The sequence below is a fragment of the Perca fluviatilis genome, chromosome 22, assembly GCF_010015445.1.
Source record: "Perca fluviatilis chromosome 22, GENO_Pfluv_1.0, whole genome shotgun sequence".
Lineage (NCBI taxonomy): Eukaryota > Metazoa > Chordata > Actinopteri > Perciformes > Percidae > Perca > Perca fluviatilis.
In genome coordinates, this window is record NC_053133.1 from 7,336,147 (window position 1) to 7,360,602 (window position 24,456).

Here is a 24,456-nt window from a genome sequence, read left to right on the forward strand (position 1 = left end):
TCCTCACTTGAGGCTCACACAGTAATAGATCAACTGCGTACTGTCACTGCACACGATCCAGTAAGGACAGATTCTGTCCTGATGCATATGCACGTATCTGAATGCCTGGATGATTCAAGACATGGAATGTATGAACAGATGCTGAATTTCAGATTGAATAAAGGAGACAGACTGAATGAGATGAACTCCCCAGCAGAATGAGTTGTAAGAGTGGTTCTCAGATGGAGCTGCTGAAAAACTGCACTTGCGCTACTGATAGCAAAGCATATATTAATGTTACGTATATGACTGAATTATTGAACTGCAGAACTGCAAAATGAGAGCCGGGCCTACGGCTGGATCTTCAATATGACCCAATTTACTGATAAAAGCCGCAACCTTTCTGTGGCGCTTCACTCACTCCCTGCAGCTCGTATTCTTTATGATCTAATGTAGTGCAAGAGAGTGAACATGAACAAGAGTGCAAGATGGACAACCCCTTTTTCAAACTGTACTATCACTGCTCAAATATGTTTTCCCTCAATGCTTTTTAAGTTTTGTTTGTTTCTTGGTCATTAGATCTCATTATTGCTGAGCCTAACTATTCCTTTTCTTTAAACATCATTAATGCAGAGCAGGACTGCTGGGTACATAATGCAATGTATAATGCCATCTCGCCAGGAGTCCTGACCTTGTGGCACAATGGGAGCATGTCTGACTCCAGATCAGAAGGCTGTGTGTTCAAATCACTTCAGGGTCAAGCCATGGGCACATACCAACTGACTGATGACTTATACTTCCATAAGAAAATATTTCAGGTAGTCTGAAGAAGACCTGGACCTGATCTCAAACAGCCTTTGACAACTGCAGCTTTCTTCTTTAAAGATAATTTGTTTGGGGCTTTTCCCTTTATTTGTAAGTGGATAGACATGAAAGGGGGAGAGAGATGGGGGATGACACGCAGGGCAACAGGTCAGATTCAAGCCCTGCGCCGCTGCAGGACTCAGCCAACATGGGGGGGGGGGGACACTCTTACTGAGCTAGAGGCCACCCCAACTGCAGCTTTCTTTTGCACCAATAATACTCCCCCTAGTGGCAAAAACACTCTCCCAAAGAGCAAACTAAGTTTGATTGTATTAAGGGATATTTCTTTTCTTTCTTTCTCACTTATATCTATGTTAATGAGCTAAATGTGTGGAATTTTTGAAACCCACCCAGTGTTTTGAATTTGACATAATGTCTGTCAACTGAAATTTCCTTTTACAGTTTAAAGAAGATGAAATGATCAGACTTAATTACAGTTGATAACAACTGAGAGTGGGTTATAGAGGACACCAGTGAGAACATCACACTTTTTCTCTGGAAACAATTCTGTAATTTACACCAAACTGCTGTAGTAAGATAAGTCCCAGGCCTGGGTATGTCCACTGCACATCAGGAATGCAGAGAGGAGGAGACAGTGGTGGAAATAACACGGCTTTGCTGGGGCCCATGACCTGAGAGGGCCGGTTTTCCCACTGTGAAGAGTGTGGGCCCTCATGTGTCTCATTTAGGACATGGCAGTACTTCAAAGAATCTGCCCAACTGTTGTTTTGACGTTAAAGGTGCACTATGAGTTCCTGCGTGGTTTCAGACAGATTTCATTTTAGTTTCAAATGGTAGGCATCTCTCCTTGATCCGCTAGCTGCCTGCCCCCCCTGAATGCACTGTGTAAAAGCCCGGTCTCTGGAGACAACACAGGGGTCGTAAACGTCAAACAAACATTAGGGGCACAGGCTGTGCACCAAAATACAACAGACCACGTTCCAGCTAATCACTGACAAGATGGTTGGGGGAGGGGGTGGGGGTTGTTCCCTCCCCCCCCCATCAAGGAGAGATGCCTACGATTTGAGACAAAAAAGAAATTGTGCTGAAACCATGCAGGAACTCATAGTGCACCTTTAAAATGTGGTATTCGTAATTTAGAGTACTTTTTCTCCACCACAGTTTTGTTCACAGGTAAGGAAGTTACAAAAATAAATGCACCATGCCATCGAAGAAGTGTGAGCATATATATATATACTGTATATATTAGATTTGTTTAGGGAATAGCATAGTGGTAAACTGAAAAGATTCCGGGCTTTTGAGATAACATTTAGGGCTGGAGCCGCGGAAGCTACCCCCTGCTCCGCCGCTTAAAGTGATTAATACATTAATGCATCACTAATTATAATCCTGTAATGTAATATATATTATATATAAGTATTATTATTATATATATTATTAATGAGTACTTTATCGTACTTCGAGCATATTTTGAAGCTAATACTTTTGTACTTTTACTTTTACTTAAGTAAAATTTTGAAAGTAGGATTTTTACTTGTAAGACAGTATTTCTACACTGTGGTATTAGTACTTTTACTTAAGTAGAAGATCTGAGTACTTGTGCCATATCACTGTACAGTTGAAAAGTAATTCTGCAGAGCAGCAAACATACCTACAACCTAATAAAATATGTGATCATCCTTTGTATACACAGTGCAACAAAACGTTACAGTTCTTTCCTTTTACATGTCCTTTATTGTTGGAAAATCCAAATTCTTCCACTACAGACTAGTCCTGCGCAGAGAGAAGAGAGTAAACAAAGGGTTGGTGTGTGTGTGTGTGTGTGTGTGTGTGTGTGCTGTAGCTGTCAGCTGACAGTGATCTGTTATTTCTACAGCAGACATGCTCCAACATGGTCCCGAGAGTGAGGAGGATCATTCCTGACACATCGCTCTGTCATCACAGACTTACCCTACCACCGGAGAATTCAGCACTCACCTACACACTGATTCATTCTTTCGTTCATTCATTCATAGACAGGTGCCATTTACTACATCCTTCCTCTACCTCCATCAACGCCTTCTAATACCACCTTTTTAATAGAGAAATCAGTGTTGACTTTAATCCTCATTTATCGAGGGCAGGTTTGATGGTCACACATATATTAGAGGGACTACGTTTTGAAGAGCAAGTGGCTTGATTTTGTTTTGCAATGCTTCAGTAGCATTTCTGACGTCAGATCAGAAGATTGCGTGTGTTCAAAATCACGTCAGGGTCACACCTAAAACGCTAAGTAGGCCATGTTTTATATTCAAGCCAGCTGAAGTGGAGTCAGCAGTTTCCCACTGCTTACTAAGCATACTAAGCAAAGGAGACAGTAGCAAGATTATGACACGCTTATGGGACATTTGATGCAACATAAACATAAAGCCAAACCTACTCGCACCGTGCCCAATGTATTTTTCACAACTTTCGAGCATGATTAAGGCTGATAACACCAGTGTTTTGTAACTTGTTTTGTACTATATTTCATCATCTCTGTCTAATGCTTGCACAATTCCTCACCAAACGGCTCCATGTGAGTCTGCACATGAAGATACAGTAATTAGTTGATGTTGGTTAATTGCCCCAGTCCATGCCAATACACACTAAAGAGATAGAGCCTAAAACACACTTCATCTGTGTGGTTTAACTCTGAACAATGTCTAACATTACTCCAATCACATTTCTGCCATCGTCATAGTCTGCTGCCAGCTAAGGCATGTGCTTTTCCCCCCAATAGGGTAAATTAAAGTTTGGGTAGTGACATTAGCAGCGGTTACTACCACACCTTGACTTTATAAATAAATTACCATAGCTCAAGGCAATAAAAATATACAAGCTGACCCTATCTTTAACTAATGCAGCAGAACATGAAAAATGGAGTAAGACTTTAAGCTTCTACGCCTTTTAACAAACATCAGGATCTGTTCATAGCTTTAATTGCATCATGTTCTAACTGGTGGATCCACAAAACTAATAATAAACTTATTTTGTTTCACATTGTTTGAATTTATGCATTTTATAACCCATGTGTCCTACAACCTGTAGCGTTAAAATGAGCTTTACGGCTGCACCATACACTATTTGTGAAAGCTAAAAGGCCCCATCTGCAGGCTTCTGAAAGTATTACACCTTGTCTTGTCTTCTCTCCAGGAATCTTCTTTGTTTGGATTAAGTTTAGAGCCTGTAATTGCTGTGTTTGTGAGGATTTGGCTCAGTGTAAACTGTGAACACAGAGAATGGTGTTAGCACTTGGATTTCATGGATTTGCCAATGCCAACAGCTGCTGTTTTGCATACGCTTTCTGTCTTGCAATGTTTTTTTAAAATCATCAATGGGGTCGAACAACAAAACTAATTAATTTAAAATAAAAAAATAAAAACTTTCTGTTTTGCATATGACATTTTACATCTGCCTAAAGATGGTCCCAGGTGACATCTATGTGATGTGATTTTGGGAATGGACATCTGATTCTATCGAAAAAAAACAACTCAAAATGATGGTATGAAGCTGTGAGTGATGGTTGATTCCTTCTGTGGCATGATCGGTTTTATAGCTAACTTTAGTGGCATTTGACTGACAGGGGATATCAGTTTCATCCCTTGACATATTTTAATTACCAGAAATGCTCTGCAGTGATGCCAGTAAACTGACTTTGGTCACCAACATGGTTTTATTGCAAAAAATAAGGACAGAGGAAGCTAAGGCTCTAAGGTTGGTGAGTCTAAATTTACCTGGACAGAGCTATTGATTGGTTTTCCTCCTAATACTGTATCTGAAATCTCTTTTATATAGACCTTAATGGTCCATTAATACTGCTATCTGAAGTCTCTTTTATATAGACCTTAGTGGTCCACTAATACTGTATCTGAAGTCTCTTTTATATAGGCCTTAGTGGTCCCCTAATACTGTATCTGAAGTCTCTTTTATATAGACCTTAGTGGTCCCCTAATACTGTATCTGAAGTCTCTTTTATATAGGCCTTAGTGGTCCCCTAATACTGTATCTGAAGTCTCTTTTATATAGACCTTAGTGGTCCCCTAATACTGTATCTGAAGTCTCTTTTATATAGACCTTAGTGGTCCCCTAATACTGTATCTGAAGTCTCTTTTATATAGGCCTTAGTGGTCCCCTAATACTGTATCTGAAGTTTTGGCTTTGGATTTTGACCTCATCGTTGTTCACATAAACCCTTGGTGTCATAGAGTCACAGTCAGAGTGTGTTGTGCTGTACTCTTGTCACAATTGTGAGTTTCCCAGGAGACCTACACAAGGAGCCTGTGTGACCTTGTGGCGCAATGGTAGCGTGTCTGACTCCAAATCAGAAGGCTGTTCAAATCACGTCAGGGTCAATTTCATGATGTGACAATTACATTGTCTGGTCCCTTCCAGTTGTTGTAAGAATCTAAATACGTCTGTTTATGTGACAGGAATGTGTGTATTGTTACATTGCTTGGAAAAAGCCAACATTGGGAATTTCTTACATGAGGTCCTTTTCTAACAGGAAGTCATTTTACTAAACTGTCTTATTGTCATCTGGTGTATGGATGAAATGCCTCTATTACAGCAATTTCAAACAATGTGAATATGTGGAGCTCCATCAGACCAACTGTTAGGTACACTTTACAATATATGCAAGGCAACACACACATTACAGTCTATAGTAGGCACACAGTGCTGTTGAGATAGGTCTGGCAACGTGAGACTGAGGTTTGTTGCAATATGCTTTTATGCTGCGTTACATATTACTTGTCATGTTGCACAGGACAATCATTGTATGTTTGTGTACATTTGGCATCAATGTAGTGGTCACACCAGACATAACTTTCAGTATTTTGCAGTTGAAAAGATATGACCCCGACGTGATTTGAACACGCAACCTTCTGATCTGGAGTCAGACGCGCTACCGTTGCGCCACGAGGTCCTACAGTCCCTAAGTAGTCATGAAAAAGAGTTATAAAAATTTATAGAAGGATAGTATGGTGTGTAGCGTTCTTTACTGTGTGCTTGTAAGCCACCGTTTGAATCAAACATCAAATAATCATGGCGAATATGCGATGCGTGAAGGACATTCTTAACGCTCCCTCCCTTCCACAGGAGTCTCGTGGTTGACTGAACTATGTTATGCCCATACTGTTTCTTCTTCCCTCCTAATGAGAATTTCTCACTCATTTTGGCCTGCGTCAGCACCATGGACAGCTGCCAGCAACAACAGCTGGCTCACGGGCTCAACGAGCTGCGTACTGAACGCGCATGTGCGCATGACGCAGTTTTTCTTTTTTTAAGTTGCCATTCACACGAATACATTGGACGGGGCAGTTAGCTGCGCATCTCAAGTTAAAATGTATACTTTACTATTCACTTTCCTATATTTAGTATTCACTATTATTTGAGTCAATGCTTTATGCCCTCGAAGAGACGGATGCTTGGAAAGGTTTTCACACTATTAATTAATCAATATTACAAATAATGATGGCTGAATTCCATTTCGGTGCTTCCGTTACAGAATCCCGGTATTATGCATGCTGGCTGTCACTGTCACACTGTCATGACTCACAGGGAAATTTCACTAGAACTGCGCCATAGGTAATGTTAATAGTAAGGCCGGTGCTTTTCCTACTATAGTGAGTCAAAATGTCTGATGAGAAATGTGAAAGTCTGGGGCCCAATCCAGCGGGTTCTGTTATGTTACAGTTGTTCTCATAAACTGATAAACATGTTCTCATTTTATTGCTGGAGATTCCTGAACGGACTGCTTTGCCGTGTTGATGTCATGATGACATGAGTTCCAGTGTTCAGTAGTCCCACAGCAAATGCATAACATAGCCATTGTTTGTAGCTTCAATGTGCTCCTTTGTTCCTGTTCTCAGTTTTCAGCAAACGCATCAGAGCCTCCGTGTCGCTCCCATCTCCTCCCCTTGTCAGGGCTGTGAAGTGAAGCAAATTCCTTTCTAACTTTTGATCAATCAAATGATAGATCACTGCCTTGCAGCTGCTTCACAGTAAAAGCCCAGCACCCAGCTGTAACTAATGCAAAAACACCGCCCGAAACGACTGCCTGTATGGAGACCCTCGACAAATGTTTACATAAAACCTTTCAGTGTTTTTATTTATTTATTTGACAAGCAGCAGGATCATGTTTGTCACCTCATTTTTTCTTAACATTTGAAAGTAGATACAATAGTCAGTATACCAGTTTTATTACAATATTTTTTCCTAACTTCGGTACATTTAACAAAGAAAAAAAATAAACACACAACAACTGCAAACGTGAGAAAAGAAAGCATGTTTTTTTTTTTTTTTAATGTGTAGCCACCAATGTGTCATTGATGTCACAACGTACTCTTCCCCCGGCTTTCTTTTTTTTTTTTTCTTTAATTTTCGGTCGACCAGTATGTTTATCCGCTCTTTTCTCTCCAACGGCGATAGGCATTTTCTTTTTGTCGTTTTGACGCACAGGTGCGTGGCACTGGTGATGTTGTAAACAGCTTAAAATCAGAAGGTGGGTGGGGGTCGGGAGGAGGGTCTTGTGGGTGGTGGGGGGGTTAGCTGTCTGTCTGATGTGACACGATGACCTTTCTTGTTTTCAAAAGATGGGAGGCACCAGTCCTGCTTTTTAGTCACCGCACAGAATCACAGCAGACAGCGACAGTCCAAAACCTAAATGAATGAATGAGTCTGTTTTTGTCATGGATTTCATGTTTTAAACCTGCATCTGCCGGTCAGTCACACAGGCCAGTGTTTGTGTGGAGGCGCTCCGTGGCTCGGCTCCTCTGCCTATGCCACGTAGCTGTACTCGTCTGCCGAGGTCTGGCTTCGCTCAATGTACTGCTTGTCGATGAGCACCTCGATGCACTTCTTGATCATGCTGATACTTGGGTTGAACCTGGCTTTGGACTGATTGATGACCTGCACACAGGGACGTTTAGAACAGAAATGATTCAACAGTTCATCTAATGTTACAAACAGGGATGCACGAATGCTGACACACAGACCTACTGCCTCTGAAACTAAATCTTCAATGTTTTGAATATTTTATTTAGACTAACAGCATTGTTTAGATAAAAAAAAAAAATATATATATATATATATATGATCCTTTTGTGTGTATATTAGGGCTGCAATGGTTTGTGTGCTCGCGCCAATCTGTTCATGGTACAGGAGTCAGGGTTTGGTGACCGCAGACGCATGCAGAATACGCGGTATTGTAGATTGATGGAACCAAAGTTCATAAGCGCGAGTTACACCCGGAAACTTTTAGCCGTACACTAGGTGCTGGTGTTGGCACCACAAGCGGATTGGCTCGCGAGGCAGTCAAACTGTGGTGAGCGCAAATAAAAAAAGCCAGAGCAGGAAGACCCACCCGCGGGTTCCCGGTCAGCTACAACAGCAACGGGGAGAGACGGGGGAGAGAGAGAGAGAGAGAGAGTGAGAGAGAGAGAGAGAGAGAGTTGTGTATTAGATAAAGATGGTGTGTTGGCATTGCTCCACCGTTGTATGGCATGTGAATGGAAACACATTGATCATGCTAACGGATATTCATATTCGGTTATGAACCCAACCGTGACTCCTCTGTACCGTTACAGCCCTAGTTTATACAGATATGTCCACACACATGAGCTGTTGTACTGTACATGTGTATGTAAAATAAGTATATGTGATATGTGGGGATACATCTGGGGGCATGAATGTATACATACATGTATATGTGTGTATACATGTACGTCTACTGTATTTATTTCGTGAAATCTGTATCTGAGACCCAAACACTCAGGCTTTGAAACTAAAATGCATACGTTCCTGAAAGCAAGGTAATGAAAAAACCCACCTCCTGGATGAGGGCGTTGTGTCGGAGCACCTTGCGTGCCTTCATGATTCTCACTATAGCAGCTTGTAAATACATTTTGCGGTCCTCGTCTACGGCGCTCCTCGTCTGCTCCATCTCCTAATGATCAGACAGGTCATGGGACAAGGCAGATTTTAGATATCAACAGAGCTGCAAAAAGAGCTGGGTGACAGCAACGCTTGAGAACGTATTCAGAAGGATGGATGACCCTTTTCTCGAACCTGTGGTGTGTCTTTCTGCATTGACGTCGTGATCTTGAACTTTGTCCTTTTACTGGTGAAACTCATATTTAATGAAAACGTCGACTCGGTTTCAATCTCCTCCTGTTGGCAGAGGGGAAGATATCCTGTATTCAAATAATCATCATGGCTTTCCACATGAAGAAGGACTTGACAGTAGCCTGGTCCTACCAGACTCTGGTACATTTCATTTGTACAGAGAGTCTCATACCTGCAAACTCAGAAGGGCTGAAAAAGGTGACACATCATTTCATCAATCCTTTTCGGAGCATCAGAGAGAAGCGCAGGCATTTAAGTGGCATCTAAATAAGGCACCGAAATCTGCGTTGCTATTCGGTCCGGTAGATAACGGTCGTTAAGGTCGTTAAATCGTTAAGGCACCGGTGCCATATTACCCCCCCCAAAATAAAAGACAACCAGGTATGGAGTCTGGCCTCTCTCCATTGACAAGTGTTAACTTCCTTGAAGGCGGGTACTCTGTTGAAGTTTAAAACTATTGGATCTGCCCAGAGCCGCTCTGGATCTGCCAGAACCAATCGCTAACGTTTGGTCGTGACGTCAGCTTAGCATCGCTAGCGTTCGCCTTAGCCAACTCCTTCACCACTAACGGAGCGAGCTGGAAAATCAAACGTTTCCCCGAACCCCCGTGGGGAGGAGGGGCCGCAACATCACGGCCACCAACACAACTCAGCAAAGATTGTTCTTGCTCGGGCTTTAACTTCTGGATATTCGGCAGCGTCGCCACAACGGACCGAATGGCTTCGCTCGCATCCTTCTCCGCCGCCATTACGGAACTACAACTCAAACTAGCGCACGACCACAACGTCATCGTTCTCAGCCACTCCCTCTGTTCGCTGATTGGACCGGTAAAGATTTGGCCGTAGAAAACCCAAGACTATACCGCAAACCCAGACGACGTACTGAAGGGAAATGAAAATTGAGCAGAAGTACGTAGGAGGGCGGAGCCAGGATAACTTGACAAGGCATCTGGTACAAATAAACATGAACTTCCCAATCGGTACCCATTACCAAAGACAAAACAAGTTGTGGGATGTGCTTCAGATGCCACTTGTTGCACGCGAAAGCTCAGACCTTTTGCGAGTCGTGGTTGAGCATCTTGACGTCCAGCAGCGACTTGATGGTCTTCTGTAGCTCCTTCTCGTTCATCTGGGTGCCGTCCTGCAGCTCCTTGTAGGTCACCGTCTGGCTGTTGTTGAAGGCCAGCAGCACAGCCATCTGGTAGGTGGTCACCATGGCGACATAAGGCTTGGACAGGTAGTTCATCTTCACCTCACCTGTTTGAGACGAGCAGACTCGGATGAATGGTGGTACATACGATTGAACCAACTACATTACTATTTAACCGGTTTTTGTGAATAGAACGGATTATATTATAGCTTTTCCCTTCCATGATTAGACCTGCCTGGGTGTGATACTATTGTTTTTTTTTGTTATGGTTATTCTGATGCACCAAATCTAGGGATCTTCAGTAGGCTTGCTGCGGTAGTTAGACGGTGTTAGGGCATACAACGATTACATTTCTTGCCCAACACCCCCACCGTCGTTTTGCTTTTTTTTTTTATAGAAAGAAACCACATTTTGCGCATCAGCGCCCACGTGAAAGTGTCTGCAGTCACAGCCGTGGTGCATTTAAAAGAGTTCCTGCATGGTCACTTCTGTTGATGTTCCAAGTAAATTCCAAACTCAACAGAGCAAGCTCGCCCCTCCCCCCCTGTTTCCGTAACCGTCATGACTAACTGACTAACTGTCACTAACCGCCACCCCCTCCCCCAACCATCTTGTCGGTGATTGGCTGGAACGTGGTTTGTTGTATTTTGGTGCACAGCCTGTGCCCCTAGTGTTTGTTTGACGTTTACGACCCCTGTGTTGTCTCCCGAGACCGGGCTTTTTCACAGTGTATTCAGGGGGGGCAGGCAGCTAGCGGATCAAGGAGAGATGCCTACCATTTGAGACTAAAATGAATTTGCGCTGAAACCACGCAGGAACTCATAGTGCGCCTTTAAGGTGTAATCGGTAACACAGGTAAACAGGTTTATTAACTGGTGGGAAAATGTCCTCACGGTGGCATCCCTAATCTTCAGTTGCAATCACTCTTTCAGATATTGGCTCAAACAGATGCATTTCTACAATCAAATCTTGCCTATTTGAAATAGTGTATGTGTGTATGTGTAGGACTCTGATGAAGATGTAACCTTACGTTAGTCACTGTTATGCACCTTAAAAAAATATAATATATATAAATTAAGAAGACCTCTGTGTTGCACCGGCCTTTTTACTCTATAGTGTATGTGTGTGTTTGTGTTACCTGTGCAGAGATAGTGCAGCCAGGTCAACTTCCTGCCACTGAAGTGCTGATTATAGAACAACTCAAACTGTAAAAGGAGGGAAAGACAGAACATATTTTTGCAATGTACTCCTTTCATAAGTATGAACCTATAACTAATATCTGCGCTGTGCTCCACAAGAGTAAACTCACCATCTGCACACTCTTCTCTAGTTCTTGAGGGATGGCGAATGTGGAGGAGGGAACGTGTGTGAGAGGCCAGGCTCCAGCCTGCAACCACACGGCATTTAGCACAACAACACACATTTGTACCGAAAACACGGGAACACAAAACTATGGTTGGCAGAATCGAACCTGTCTGATAACGACAGCACAATCTAATAATGCTCCTAATATTCTTAGATTTGAATCCGATGGTTGTTTGTGTGCGAGGTATGTCCTCCTCACCTGTAATACATAGATCTGGAAGCTGATGCCCAGGTCCACCACCGTCTCCTGTGTCTTGATGAAATTGTTGAACTTGTTGTTGAGGTCGGCGCTCACGCTCATGTCTGTGTACATTCTGTGGAGTTTGCTTGTGAACTCGTAGCCACAAGCCTGCTGTAGAAATCAAAAAAGGACAGAGGGTTCTTGAGGGGTAAGGAAAAAAAAAAAAAAAAAGCAAGCAAAACTGACACTGGTAGTGTCAGACGTATCACAGGTCTTAGTTCAAAATGTTCAGCTTTGCATTTACCTTTAGTTTGTTGATCATGGCTTCTTCTGAGTCCATCGACAAGGATAAACCATGTATTAACCGCTTTGCTAGCATTCTGGCATAAAACTGTGGGAAAAAAAAAAGAATAACAAGACCGCCCTACTCAAAGTGTGTACATTAGAATGTCACAAGATATTTTAGAGGAAGTTTTGGCCGTGTTTTTGTTATAATTCAGCATAAGAGGAATTCCGGTCACCTTTTGAAAGATGTCCTTGTCGTCTATGTACTTGAACACTGTGATGAAGCTCGTCAGCTTGTCCTCCACCTCATTCTCCGTCATTCCCTTTGCAGACTTTTTCAGCAGATTGTCACAGTATTTCGCCAGCTGCACAGAGACACCAGGAGGGACATGACCTGGTCAAGGCACTGTGTATAATACTAAGTGTGAGTGTGAGTGTGTGTGTGTGTGTGTGTGTGCGCTCACCAGTTCAGGGGCTTTACAGATGGACTTGGGCTCCCTGAAGTTCACCACAGACGTCAAAGCCTGAGATAGAGAAATCAAATAAACACATTCTTACGCACAACACATAAACACAGCTTAACGCCCGATGTGGTAGGGGCAGCAAACTACTCCGGGGACCTGAGAATGCCAAACTTGCAGTACCGAGGTCTTGCCTGGGGGAGAGGCAGACACATGCGACCAGAAAGAAAATGTTGTGTTGGTTACAATAGCAACCCTGCGCTCCGAGTTGTACACGATAAAAAAACTGATAGCTGTGTGAGGTTGCTCTGAAAGGTTGAAATTGCCACTTTGAAATAAGAAACCGATCGAGCATCCTGACACTAAAAGTCACAAACTGAGACACTGACTGGACTGGAGCAGTCAGCATCACGCACAACAGACAATGTTGCGGAGTCAGAGGCACAGGTAAAGCGTCTCACTGGACAAGTTGAATGACTTAATTGGAAATCCCTGGACCTGGAGGAACGCTCTAAGCGACGGAATCTGAGTATTACGAGCTTGAAAGAGGGAATAGTGTACGGAGAGACCTCCAGGGAATTTGCGGCGGGCTTATTAAAAGAAGTTCTGGAGTTATAGGTCGTGTTAATTTCGTCAGACGAGACAAGACTAAATATGTTCGTCAACGACCTTTTTTTCCATGACTAAAGGCGTTTTCACACCGACAGCTTTTAGTTTGGTTGAATAAAAGAACTAGAGTTCGTTTGGGGCGGTTCGTTTGGTCAGGTGAGAACGCGGCAATCAAACTCTGGTTCGATTGCAGACCAACCAAGCGTACCGAGACCTGCTTGAAGAGGTGGTCTCGGTACGCTTTCAATCGAACTCTGGAGCGGTTCGTTTGTGGTGAGAACGTGATCCGTAGACAAAAAAAATCTAGACTAAAATGACGAGACTTTTAGTCGACTAAAACTTGACTAACAAAAAAAGATATGTGAATGACTAAATATGACTAAAAGTAACCAGCACATTTGGCACAAGACTAAGACTAAATTAAAAATAGGTGACAAAATGAACACTAGTTATAGGTTAATCACCATGTATAATGAGGATCCAGCTCTTCTAAATAAAAGTTAGTTAGAAACCGGACACGAGAACTTCTGAGTGTTAACAGTGTTGACTGTTATGAGTGTGTTGTTTAATGAGGCAGCAGCTATTAGAGCCTGGGGTTTATTACCTTATCGAGTGCACTCATGAAGTGCTGATCTCCATTTAGAACTGTGTTTATGAGCTGAACAAATTTACTGTGAACCTCCAGCACTGACTCCACGAACAGGGTTGGCATCTAGAGAAGCCACAGGAGAGGGACAAAGTTGTGTTAAAAGTCTGATTACTTGAAACCAAAGTAAACATACAAAAATGACAACAGTCAACACGATCAATCTCTGTGGATTTTAAAGCAAAGGGACCATGCAGGCAAAAGGTGATAATCATATGAGAATATTGTAATTAGAGGTGTGAATCTTCACTGATCTCCCGATTCGATTACGATTATCGTGTAAGCGATTCAATTCGATATCTCGATGCATCACGATGCGTCGTATATACATTTTTCCATTAAAGCCATGTAGGATATTTAATTCATAGCTTTTCAAGCTTCAAAAACAAAACATTCTGCAGTGCTCTAATACTAAATAACTTGGATACATAAAACTACAGCACTGAGCACATGGCACTTCCTGAATGTGCAAAACATAACAGAAAATGTAAACAGAAATGTTGTTAGGCCTACATTAAATTGTAAACAGAAATAATAGATTATGGCTCAGCCGATAACCGATTATTTCGATTCGATGCATCGATTATTTATTAATTTCAACACCTCTAATTGTTATTAACTAAAAAAACAACAACAAAACTACCAACCAACACTGAACAAATATAAGGCCACCCCCACCCCCACACACACACACACACACACACACACACACACACACACACACACACACACACACACACACACACACACACACACACACACACACACACACACACACAGTAGTACTAACATTTTCCTGAGAGAGGTTACTGGTGCCTCGGATGCCCTCGTTGTGGATATGGACCTGCAGCTCCTGGATCATGTGGGGCAGCCCGTTGGACACGGCTCGCAACAGGGTGTACATGTTGGCCATGTCTAGACAAAACAACAACACAACACACACAGTTTGATCCCAATGCCACAACTCCATGTGTATACTGCACGCTGGCATATATAATGCACATGTAAACCAAAGAAATATTTTTGCCCAAAGTATTTTATATTCTAATCTATTTGCTTCATGCTAAATGGTTGCATGCATTAGGACTAGGGCTGCATAATATGAGGAAAATATGCAATAACGTAATAATCGCGATGACGATATTACTTGCGATAAATAAAAACAGATATTAAAGTGTACTCAGTTCCGCTGCGTTCAGTATTCTGCTAAAATTAAACAAACTGCTTGTTGAATTGAAAACAAATGAGGAAATCATTTTCAACATTCTTTTATCGAATAATTTAAACATTGAATTAAATATAAAAGGCACCACTAAAGAAAGAACATTTTAAAGTGCAGTTTTCTACTGATTTTTTCTTTTTAATCAACTCAAAAAAATCTCAGTGTCTTTGTCGCAGCCTTCTGCGATGTGTTTATTGCGCCAGTTGATATCGCGATGATGATAAAAAAATAAAAAATAAAGGATATATTGAGCAGCCCTGATTAGGACACAAAAGACTGTAGTGCACTGACCATCTCTCTTCTCCTGCCGAATAATGCTCTGGCACTCCCCATGCAGGAACTGCAGATGATCTGCCACCATCCTCTGCTGGCATTCATGGATGACTTTGGCATAGGAGCTGGGGTGCAGGTACTTCCGACATCTCATCTCTTCATCTTTCAACCGCCCCAAAACCTGGAGGAAGAAAGAAAAGGGCTCAGGGGTCAGTTTGTCAAATCCAACAAATCAGTCATTACAATGTATCTGAAGGTTTCGAAAAGCCAAATATATGATTTTATTAAGACCATGTTTCAATATTTGTAATGCAACCTGTATATATGTGGGATTAAATTGACTGTGACTAATGCAAGTGGTGGAACACAAGAAAACAAAACCGCCTCTATTGCAAGATCCATTCAGTTCTTTTGTAACACAATTCTTGGGATTTGCACAATTTCCCCACAGCCAATGGGAGTAGGAGTTAATTTAGATGGTGTTTTGCTCTTCTTCTGGGAGTCTGATCAGATTTGTTGACATTGCGATCAGTTTCTCAACTCCACAAAGCCTACCGTCACATTTTATATATATTTTATTTTTTTTTGCATTTTAGGCCTATAATCGATAGGACAGCTTAGACATGAAGAGGGAGAGAGAGGGAGAGAGAGGGAGAATGACATGCAGTAAAGGGCCGCAGGTCGGAATTGAATATGCAGCCGCTGCGGCGAGGACTGAGCCTCTGTATATGGGGCCCACGCTCTACCAGGTAAGCTACCCAGGCGCCCTACTATATTATATTTTATTTAATAAAAAAATAAAGTAAATAATTACGTATTAATAAAGTTACTTCATCTTTATGATTTTTTTTAGCAGTCAGTCAGAGAACATGTGGTAGATTTTCATACATTTTTCTTAAAATTTGAATTTTGGCAAAATGTTGAAGTATTATTATTATCATAGTAAGACATTTGACATGACAAGCAAAACATTTTGAAACAGTTTTACAATAATTAAAAAATGTCTACTTAATGTGCCTGATAGTGGCACCTCAAGCAATCATCTAAATAAAAAAAAAACAAGATTTTTTTCAAATGTTTTCACTTCTGATATGAATTGTTTCAGATTTAACTCTGCAATGAATGAATGATGAATTCTAAACAAACGCTATAAATATATTTTTTTCCATTCATGACCAAATTGCAAAACAGGAACCCAATTGCCTTATTGCTGCTATGCACCTACAGTGTAATTTGCTTTACTTTCCAACCCTGCCTCCACTAAATATAGACACGTGTTAGAAATCTGTCAAAAACTGATAACTGTATGGATCATATTGAAAGAAAGTCATTCTGTGGGGACAGTGCAGTTGATATTTTTTAGTCTCCATATAGTGTTGAACTGCATTCCCAGTTATTAACTGGGTCTGATAAGCAAATATGAACGCACGACGCGACGCACACGCGACGACGCGACGACGACGCGACGAACGCGCGACGCGACGCGCACGCGACGCACGCGACGCGACGCACGCCACGCGACGCACGCGACGCGCACGCGCACGACGCACGCACGACGCACACACACACACGCACACACACACACAACAACACACACACACACCCACACACACACAAAACAACACACACACACACACACACACACACACACACACACACACACACACACACACACACACACACACACACACACACACACACACACACACACACACACACACACACACACACACACACACACACACACAGTGTTAGTTATTCAATGCAACTCAAAACAAGGGTATGACAGTGTTATAGCAGCTCATAGGTTCACATGGCGGCTTAAACATACACAGCATTCAGATACTTGCATTGTCTGTACATCAATCCTACCTTCTCCATATACTGTGAGCAGTTGGATTCTTGCAGTAGATTGGAGGCTTCCTGTTTGTAATACTCTCCCGTTTTTGTCAGAAATGGCCCTTCAAAGATTTCCTGATAAAACTGCAACACAGTAAGAGCACGTGGCCCGCATAGGATTTAATATACATGGACATATACAGATCTTTATGAACAGCTACTGTACATAATGTACAACAATACACACAAAGTAAGTGTGTATTGTGTAAATAGCAACTACGTAAATAAAAGACATTAAGCAACAGCAACTAAAAATTGCTTCGAATTTTGACCTTGTTGTTCCCATTATCTACAATAACTGAATAAATAGCCTAATATAAAAACACAATGCAAACACTTGTAATCATCTGGGTCATTCTTTGGTGTCTCACCTTTAGTGGAAACTTCTTCTTGTACTGTTCAACATGAACAAAGGAGTTGATGACCCCGTGGATGACCTTCTGGTTGGGGTTCTCGCCACAACGATCACTGTAAGACACAAGGAAGCTAGTCTTAGGTCTAATGTTTGTAATTTTTTATTGAAATTATTAGCATGGTGGGAAACACTGTTAAGTGAAGGTTGCAAAGCTGCAAACCAGGCATTGCAATAATGATAATTACAAACAAATTTGTGTTCAATTAGAATACCAAGAATTAATATGCTATACCTGCTCTCTCTACCATTTCAGAGCCAGAAATATTCATTTGAGAAAAAACAAAACAAAAGTGGATTTCAGAAAATCATATCTTGTGGCTCAGCTTATGTGAAAAACATACTTTTTGATTTCATTCAGCAACATCCGGATCAGGACAGCCTGGAGGGGCTCGATCATTAGCTTCCGCCACATATCTAGCGCCAACTGCAAAGACAAATGAAAAGACAGCATGTAACAAAAGTGTAAACAGATCTGTGCGTAAGTCTTTGTAGTTGGATGGTGTCAGGTGAAATCTCGACCTGGGTACTGGATTCCTAGAAGTTGAATCCGGCTAATCTCTACTGTGCTCTCCTTGCTTTTATTTAACAACCCCAGTGGGCGTGGAAGTGTCTACGTGCAGGACGATTTTTTTATACCAGTGTGAGAAAGTCAGCCAGTACCTCTCCAATCTCCATGAGCGGCTCGTTCATGTCCACTCCCCCGTAGCCGTACTGTAGGTCTGCTTCTGTTAGTTTGTTCTTCTTGATGAACTGAGTGTTGAGATACCTGAACAAAGTGGGGTAGGAAGTCGAGATGTTAAAACATAAATTGTATCAATTGGACTTTTAGGAGATGTTATCTACTGTAATGTGTGTAGGAAAAACCCCACCGGCAGAAATAGCACAACACAGCGACAGTCTTTCTCACTCGCTATCTTCTTTACCGTCTCGCCGGGCTACAGCGCACTGCAAGACAGATAGATCTGTTGCCGAGAGACATTTGGAGGTTTGCACCGTGCACCAGCAGGACTGGGTTTTTTGGCCACTGGAAAAGTGGTATTAGAGAATAAAAAGAATCACAGTGAACGCCCGTGACGTGTCAGTACTGGGAGCTGATGCGAGAGCGGACGATGACGATGCTGGTGGACGGTGCATATCCAAAACAACTCAAAACTGCATTTTAAACAGCGATCCTCGGCAACATGTCAATCCGCCCTGCGGTGGTGCTCTACGGCCGGCTCCTCAGTGCAGCAGCAGCCAGACAGCCACCTCGCCAGGAGCAGACGGTAAAGGAGTGAGCAAGTGAGCGAGTAAGAGATAGAGAGAGAGAGTCGGTGTTGTGCTAATCCTTCTCTTCTTTTGTAGTCTGACACAGTACAATCATCAAATGAAGTGCCATATTGACGATTTCCAAGATGCTGTAACGTTAGCTGCAATCTGGTCGCCATGGTTATGCATTACGTCCGAGTCGGTCCGACTATTATACACATAACCATGCTCTTACCCCTACAAAAATATTTGAATAGTTCTTAATAAAGCTTCAAAGCTCCAAAAAATGATATTCGGGTCAGCCCTAAAACACAGGTTCTTCATATCTTTATGAAAGACTACTGTAAAAACATCTTATTATTATAGACCAACGGATCAAGATTATTCAGATAATATTAACAGCAACACCCCTTCCAAATCCTACATGAATCTGTTTATGTGTATAATGTTTGATATACTAACCATGAATCAAATCATTTTAATTTATGTGAAAGGATTGAGGCACTAAAATCGCTGAGAATTGTATCACCCAAGTCTGCAGCCCGTCAGAGCATTTTTACACATTGTTTTGGTTTTACAGCCCACACGTTTACTGTAGGTTGTGTCTCACTGCTCTCATTAACCCTCTGTAGGCAGCGGTTTCAGGCAAAAAAGCGGCGATAATCCCACGGTGCACTGCCTGCCCTGCACCGAACAGCAGACACAGACAGTAATCTTGTTGGCTGGCGAAGACAAGTCAAGGCAGCTAATAGAACATAGTTAATGCAGCTTTGACAAAAGGTCGCGTTTCTGTTTTACTTTAAAACTTTTACATTACACCAAAACACACAGTAGTATCAAGATGAGGAAGACTCACTGTACGCTGCTGTCACTAATTCATATGAATGATACTCTGATGTTGAAATGCATACACTGGAATTGTGTCGTAACGCATCTCTGGTGTGTTACAACATTTCTCAAAAGAAGCAAGGAGTAAGTTAGCAGCAGGACAGCTACCATACAGACTGAAAGACATACTGTATTTATCAAGCTGATCTATGTTTCCTAATTCAGTCCACCTTAAATAATGTGTAGTTTGCACAGCTGTGCTGTCTGCCTCTATCAGCAGTATAGCAAATCACACTGAGCCTAATTTCTCTAACAACAATCAAGCGATCATAAAACACAAGCATAAAAGTGTTAAAGTGCTCATATTATGCTTTTTGGCTTTCCCCCTTACCTTTATTACCTTACATTTTTTGTGCATGTTATAGGTTTACAAAGTCAAAAAGCCCAAAGTCCACCCCAAAGGGACTTACCATCTCCAACAGAAAACACTGTTCACAAACTGCTCCAAACAGCTCTGTTGTAGTCCAGCCTTTACTTCAGAGACAAACGTGGTCACTTTGTAACACACGTTATAATGCTCGCCTAGCTGCTAGCGTGGCTCTCCCTCATACTCTGCTTCTGACTGGCTAGCAGTACTTACTACTCATGTGCGACTCCCAACAAAGATGGGATAGAAGTGCAATGCCTCACTCTGTAGCTAAAACGGAACGCTCAACACACAGGGTGAAAAGAGGAGCTGCAGCAATGTGCAGTACAACAAAAAAAGATGGTGTTTTCTGAAAATTAAACCATGTAAACCTATTCTGGTACAACCTCTAAATACAATTATGAAAAGGAGCGTAATATAGGCCCTTTAAAGGAATGCTAATATAACAGCTAGTGTTAAGTAACACTAACCAAGAAACCTGGAGAGCAGAGTTGTGATTGAAGGTGTTTGGGAATGTTTGTTTTGATTCAGTTGGCACTTTAGTCTAGCCACTATCCACTACAGGATGTGTTAGACAGGATACAAACATACACACATGTATATATTCACAGGACATCAGGAGAGGATTATAAGAGAACCTCTTCTATATTAAGAACTGAACACTACTATGTCACCACTAAAGCCAAGAGCCTCTCTTTCTCGCTTTCTCTCTCTCTCTCTCTCTGTGATAATAAATTACAAAGGCATATGCACGGACAGTCTGGTGGGAAGTATACATAAAAATAGACCTGAAAGCTTTCCAAGGGAGTATTGATTTAGAATGGATCAGGACAAACCAAATGCACGTTGACACTTTACACTATGCTTTTCAAGGTAATGTTTTAAAGTGCACAAAAACTTCAGGCTAGCTTGTAATAGAATTAGTAGATGCTGCATCTAAAGACCTTGACACACAGAGCCACCTTTGGAGAATCAGGGCTGACAAAGACAGACACCTGCTTTGGCTCACAACTTCTGTTAAAAGTTGTACTTGAACACACCACACTGACAACAGCGAGCTGAATACAGACATAGCCTTCCTTTATCTCTTTGTGGAGAAAAAAAACATTATAAAGAGACAAAAAAACAAACTAGCCAACCGTTTTAACATCACTGTGGATTTAAGTCTCATCATACTGTATACTACGAACTGAGAATATGTTGGATAAAAAGAAATAAACAGGCACCGCAAAAGTTTAGTTTTGAACAGTTTTCAAATTGTGGTATTTTGTTTGTGAAATAACTAAATGGTGAATAAGCACAGGGACTCACTAATATCAAATACAATATCAGTCAAGTAAAAACAAAGAACATAAAAGGCAGCAATGTTACCTGTACAAGCAGTCCATGTAGTCAGCCCCTTTGCTGTACTCGTCCCAGTATCTGTGGTACATCACTAAAACCTTCTCCTCTGATTCCAGGACTTTCTAAAATACACACACAATCATGACATATGTTAGGGAAAGAAGCATAATACAGGAACAAAAGACAATGCACTGTAAAGATTTTTTTTTTTTTTGCCAGCCATTGGGAGTTTTTGTGACTGCTTACCTTGTACAACTGTCGAACATGATTCTCAAGAAACACCTTGGTCTCTGTGTATAATTTCTCACCCAAAGGCTCTGGGTATGCAACGCACAAGGCATAAATGTCACTGGTGTCATAATTTAGGATAAATAATGAGAACAAACAGGATTCTACTATGTATAGATTTAAATATACAGTTAGTAATGATGTAGAGTGTATGTAATACCAGATACAGCTTTTTCTATGTTCGTTAAGGATTCTCTGCAAATTAATTATAATGCTCAGCCTCTGCCTGAACAAGCAGCTAATTTCACGCTAACATTAACATTGCAATGATAATCTATTACAACTTTATGAAAAACTGATAGTGGCTATCTGAATTAGTCATATTTGCTGCCACCTGCTTTATTGTACTGAGCAGCTGTGTTACTTCCTGCCCATAAACCCTGATCTAAAACTAACCAAAAGTTCATTTTAACATGGAGAAAGTTGGCATAGGATACGAGAACCGATCATTCCACGTGGCTCTCTCCACATAGTCGAGCATCACAACAGCCTTGATTGTCGTCAGTAGCTTGTTCCATGTCTCGTCAAAGTCCACCACCCGCGGCTTTAAGGACATTGTACAGTTTCTCTTTCAGCCTGACAGAGAGAGTAAAACCAGGAATACAGAAGTGAGTAAATGAACACATAAATTCCTTGACTTTTGGATTCAGTTTCATAATATTCAGGTATCACGTAGGCTAGAGCTGGGCAATATATCAATATTATATCGGTATGTGATATGAGACTAGATATCGTCTTAAATTTTGGATATCGTAATATGGCATAAGTGTTGCCTTTTCCTGCTTTTAAAGGCTGCATTACAGTAAAGTGATGTCATTTTCTGTTGTAACTGTTCTATTATTTGCCTTTACCCACTTAGTCATTATATCCACATTACTGATGATTATTTATAAAAAAATCTCATTGTGTAAATATGTTGTGAAAGCCCCACTAGTCAACACTACAATATCGTTGCGGTATCGATAGAGGTATTTGGTCAAAAATATCGTGATATTTGATTTTCTCCATATCGCCAAGCCCTAATGTAGGCTAACCTCTTGGATTCAGTTTCTTAATAATCATGTTTTGTAACCATCCACCTTCCTATACTACAGTTTGGACTGTTTAAAGCAAACCAAATGTGTCCTACGTAAATGGATTACATTTTAGTAGTGAACCAGGATTAAGCAGCAGTAGCAACACAAGGTATCCTTAGCACTGTGACAGAATAAACATAATGTTGAAAAATGTTTTCATGTCATTTTATGAATCTCATGACACTAAATATATAGTAATTACAATATTAAGTCACCATTTGTTGTCATAATGTTTGAAAATAGCATTCATCATTAAAAGGATTTGAAAATAGCATTAATCAAGAGTAACTAACGTACAATACACAGATGCCAGGATATAGTGCAAAGTGAACATGTACATCAACTGAAATGAGTCTAATGATAAATAGCCTGCTTTACAACAGCTGCTCACATTACTATGGTAGCAACAGATGAGATCAACATTGTGCTCAAGTTCATGGAGGTAATGCTAACGCTCATCAACAGTGAACACATTGGGGTAAAACCGAAATCAATACTATTGTAGCTGTGCAACTTAACGTCACCAGGCGAGACTGCTGCATATAATAATATAGAAAGTGCTATCTCTGTGCCAGAAGAATCACACATTACCTGCAAGTATGAGAAACTAGGCCCTGTGTTGTTTCTCGTTATTCATACCAGTTGACTTCACGTCAGTGAAAACATTGCAACATCATCATGCAGTTTTTCTTGCTATCCAATTCACATATGCCGATGTCCGTATTTAAAAGGGGAATGTTCAAGTTACTAAATAAACAGCCTTCTTATAGTCGTGATAAAGGCAGCCAAGTTAAGGTTACTAGCTAGCTAGCGGAATGCCAATCCAAAAATAGGATGGCTAGCTAAAAGGATACCTAGCTTTTAGCTAGCATGCTACTCCTTCCTGCTCAAGTCCCAACTGTTTTGAGGCATCGGCTTGCACTTAGCTGTTAGTCAGCTAGCAGCAAGCTAACGATAGCTCAGCCATCGCTAGCAAATGGTCATCTTCTTTGCAATTTCCCCACATATGTACTGACAGCTCGGCAAAACATGGTGCCGTTGTTAAACAAAACAGGTTACTGAGGTCAAGCGTGGACTTTTGAATAGTACGTACCTCTGTTCAGTATTTATTTGTTATAAAACTCAAGTTTCTCCGCTGTCACAGGCTTGATTTGTCTCACTCACTACAGGTCTTCCCTACCTCTGGGATTATACCATTGGATTAGATGGGGGTGTATTTTGAACAAGCGTAAATTGATCGTAGCTAACGCTTTTTTTTGTTTTTACCATGATAAAGTGTCTGAGTATTTTTCGATTTTAAAGAATGTATTATATACCTATACACACTGACAAGAATAACATCAAACCCATCCACATGATCCCATATATCCTATGGTATCGCCTAAAACTACGGAAACCTCTTAGGAATTGAGTAACGTTACAAAAATAACCACAGTAATTGTGTAGGTTATAATGCATTTTAACCTCTGTTCTAAATAGAGAGGGTAAACGTTTTTACATCAGTGTAAGTTATACATTCGTATATATCTAACTATCTATATCCTAAGATATATTTTTAGATAAACTCCCCACCATACATTGACATAAACATGACAGTTGTGGATGAGAAATACCAACTAAATAATAAAAGTCGTTTACAAATATTGGCCTGTGTGGTGAATGCCATTTTTAAACCATAAGAGCCTAAAAATATCACAAGTGGCAGCATGTGAAATTCTATTTTACTACTGCAGGAATAGAAGAAAAATCAACCAATCAGAATCGTCTAGAAAAATACTGTCCAACGTCCCT

At 41.2% G+C, this 24,456-nt stretch overlaps 1 protein-coding gene and 1 non-coding gene across 4 annotated transcripts; both read right to left on the reverse strand.

Annotated features, from left to right (window-relative positions):
* Positions 1–5,677: 5,677 nt before the first annotated feature.
* trnaw-cca lies at positions 5,678–5,749 on the reverse strand. Its single transcript has one exon. It is a non-coding gene; the product is annotated as a tRNA-Trp (tRNA).
* A 1,171-nt stretch (positions 5,750–6,920) lies between these two features.
* Positions 6,921–23,942, reverse strand: cul2 (cullin 2). Of its 3 annotated transcripts, none has more exons than XM_039790656.1 (21): positions 23,759–23,942; positions 22,027–22,165; positions 21,548–21,650; positions 21,329–21,423; positions 18,115–18,220; positions 17,796–17,878; positions 17,411–17,507; positions 17,013–17,123; positions 15,159–15,321; positions 14,436–14,560; positions 13,604–13,711; positions 12,394–12,453; positions 12,166–12,294; positions 11,949–12,035; positions 11,663–11,815; positions 11,408–11,485; positions 11,237–11,303; positions 10,003–10,205; positions 8,893–8,994; positions 8,654–8,770; positions 7,603–7,734 (listed from the first exon to the last, which is right to left on the reverse strand). In XM_039790656.1, the coding sequence occupies exons 2-21, from the start codon at positions 22,143–22,145 to the stop codon at positions 7,603–7,605; spliced, it is 2,238 nt and encodes a 745-aa protein (XP_039646590.1). In that variant the 5' UTR covers positions 22,146–22,165; positions 23,759–23,942. The 3 variants fall into 3 exon arrangements, with proteins under 3 accessions (XP_039646593.1, XP_039646590.1, XP_039646591.1); XM_039790657.1 differs by lacking the exon at positions 23,759–23,942 and adding an exon at positions 23,257–23,557; XM_039790659.1 differs by lacking the exon at positions 23,759–23,942 and having other exon boundaries at positions 6,921–7,734; positions 22,027–22,145.
* Positions 23,943–24,456: the final 514 nt, after the last annotated feature.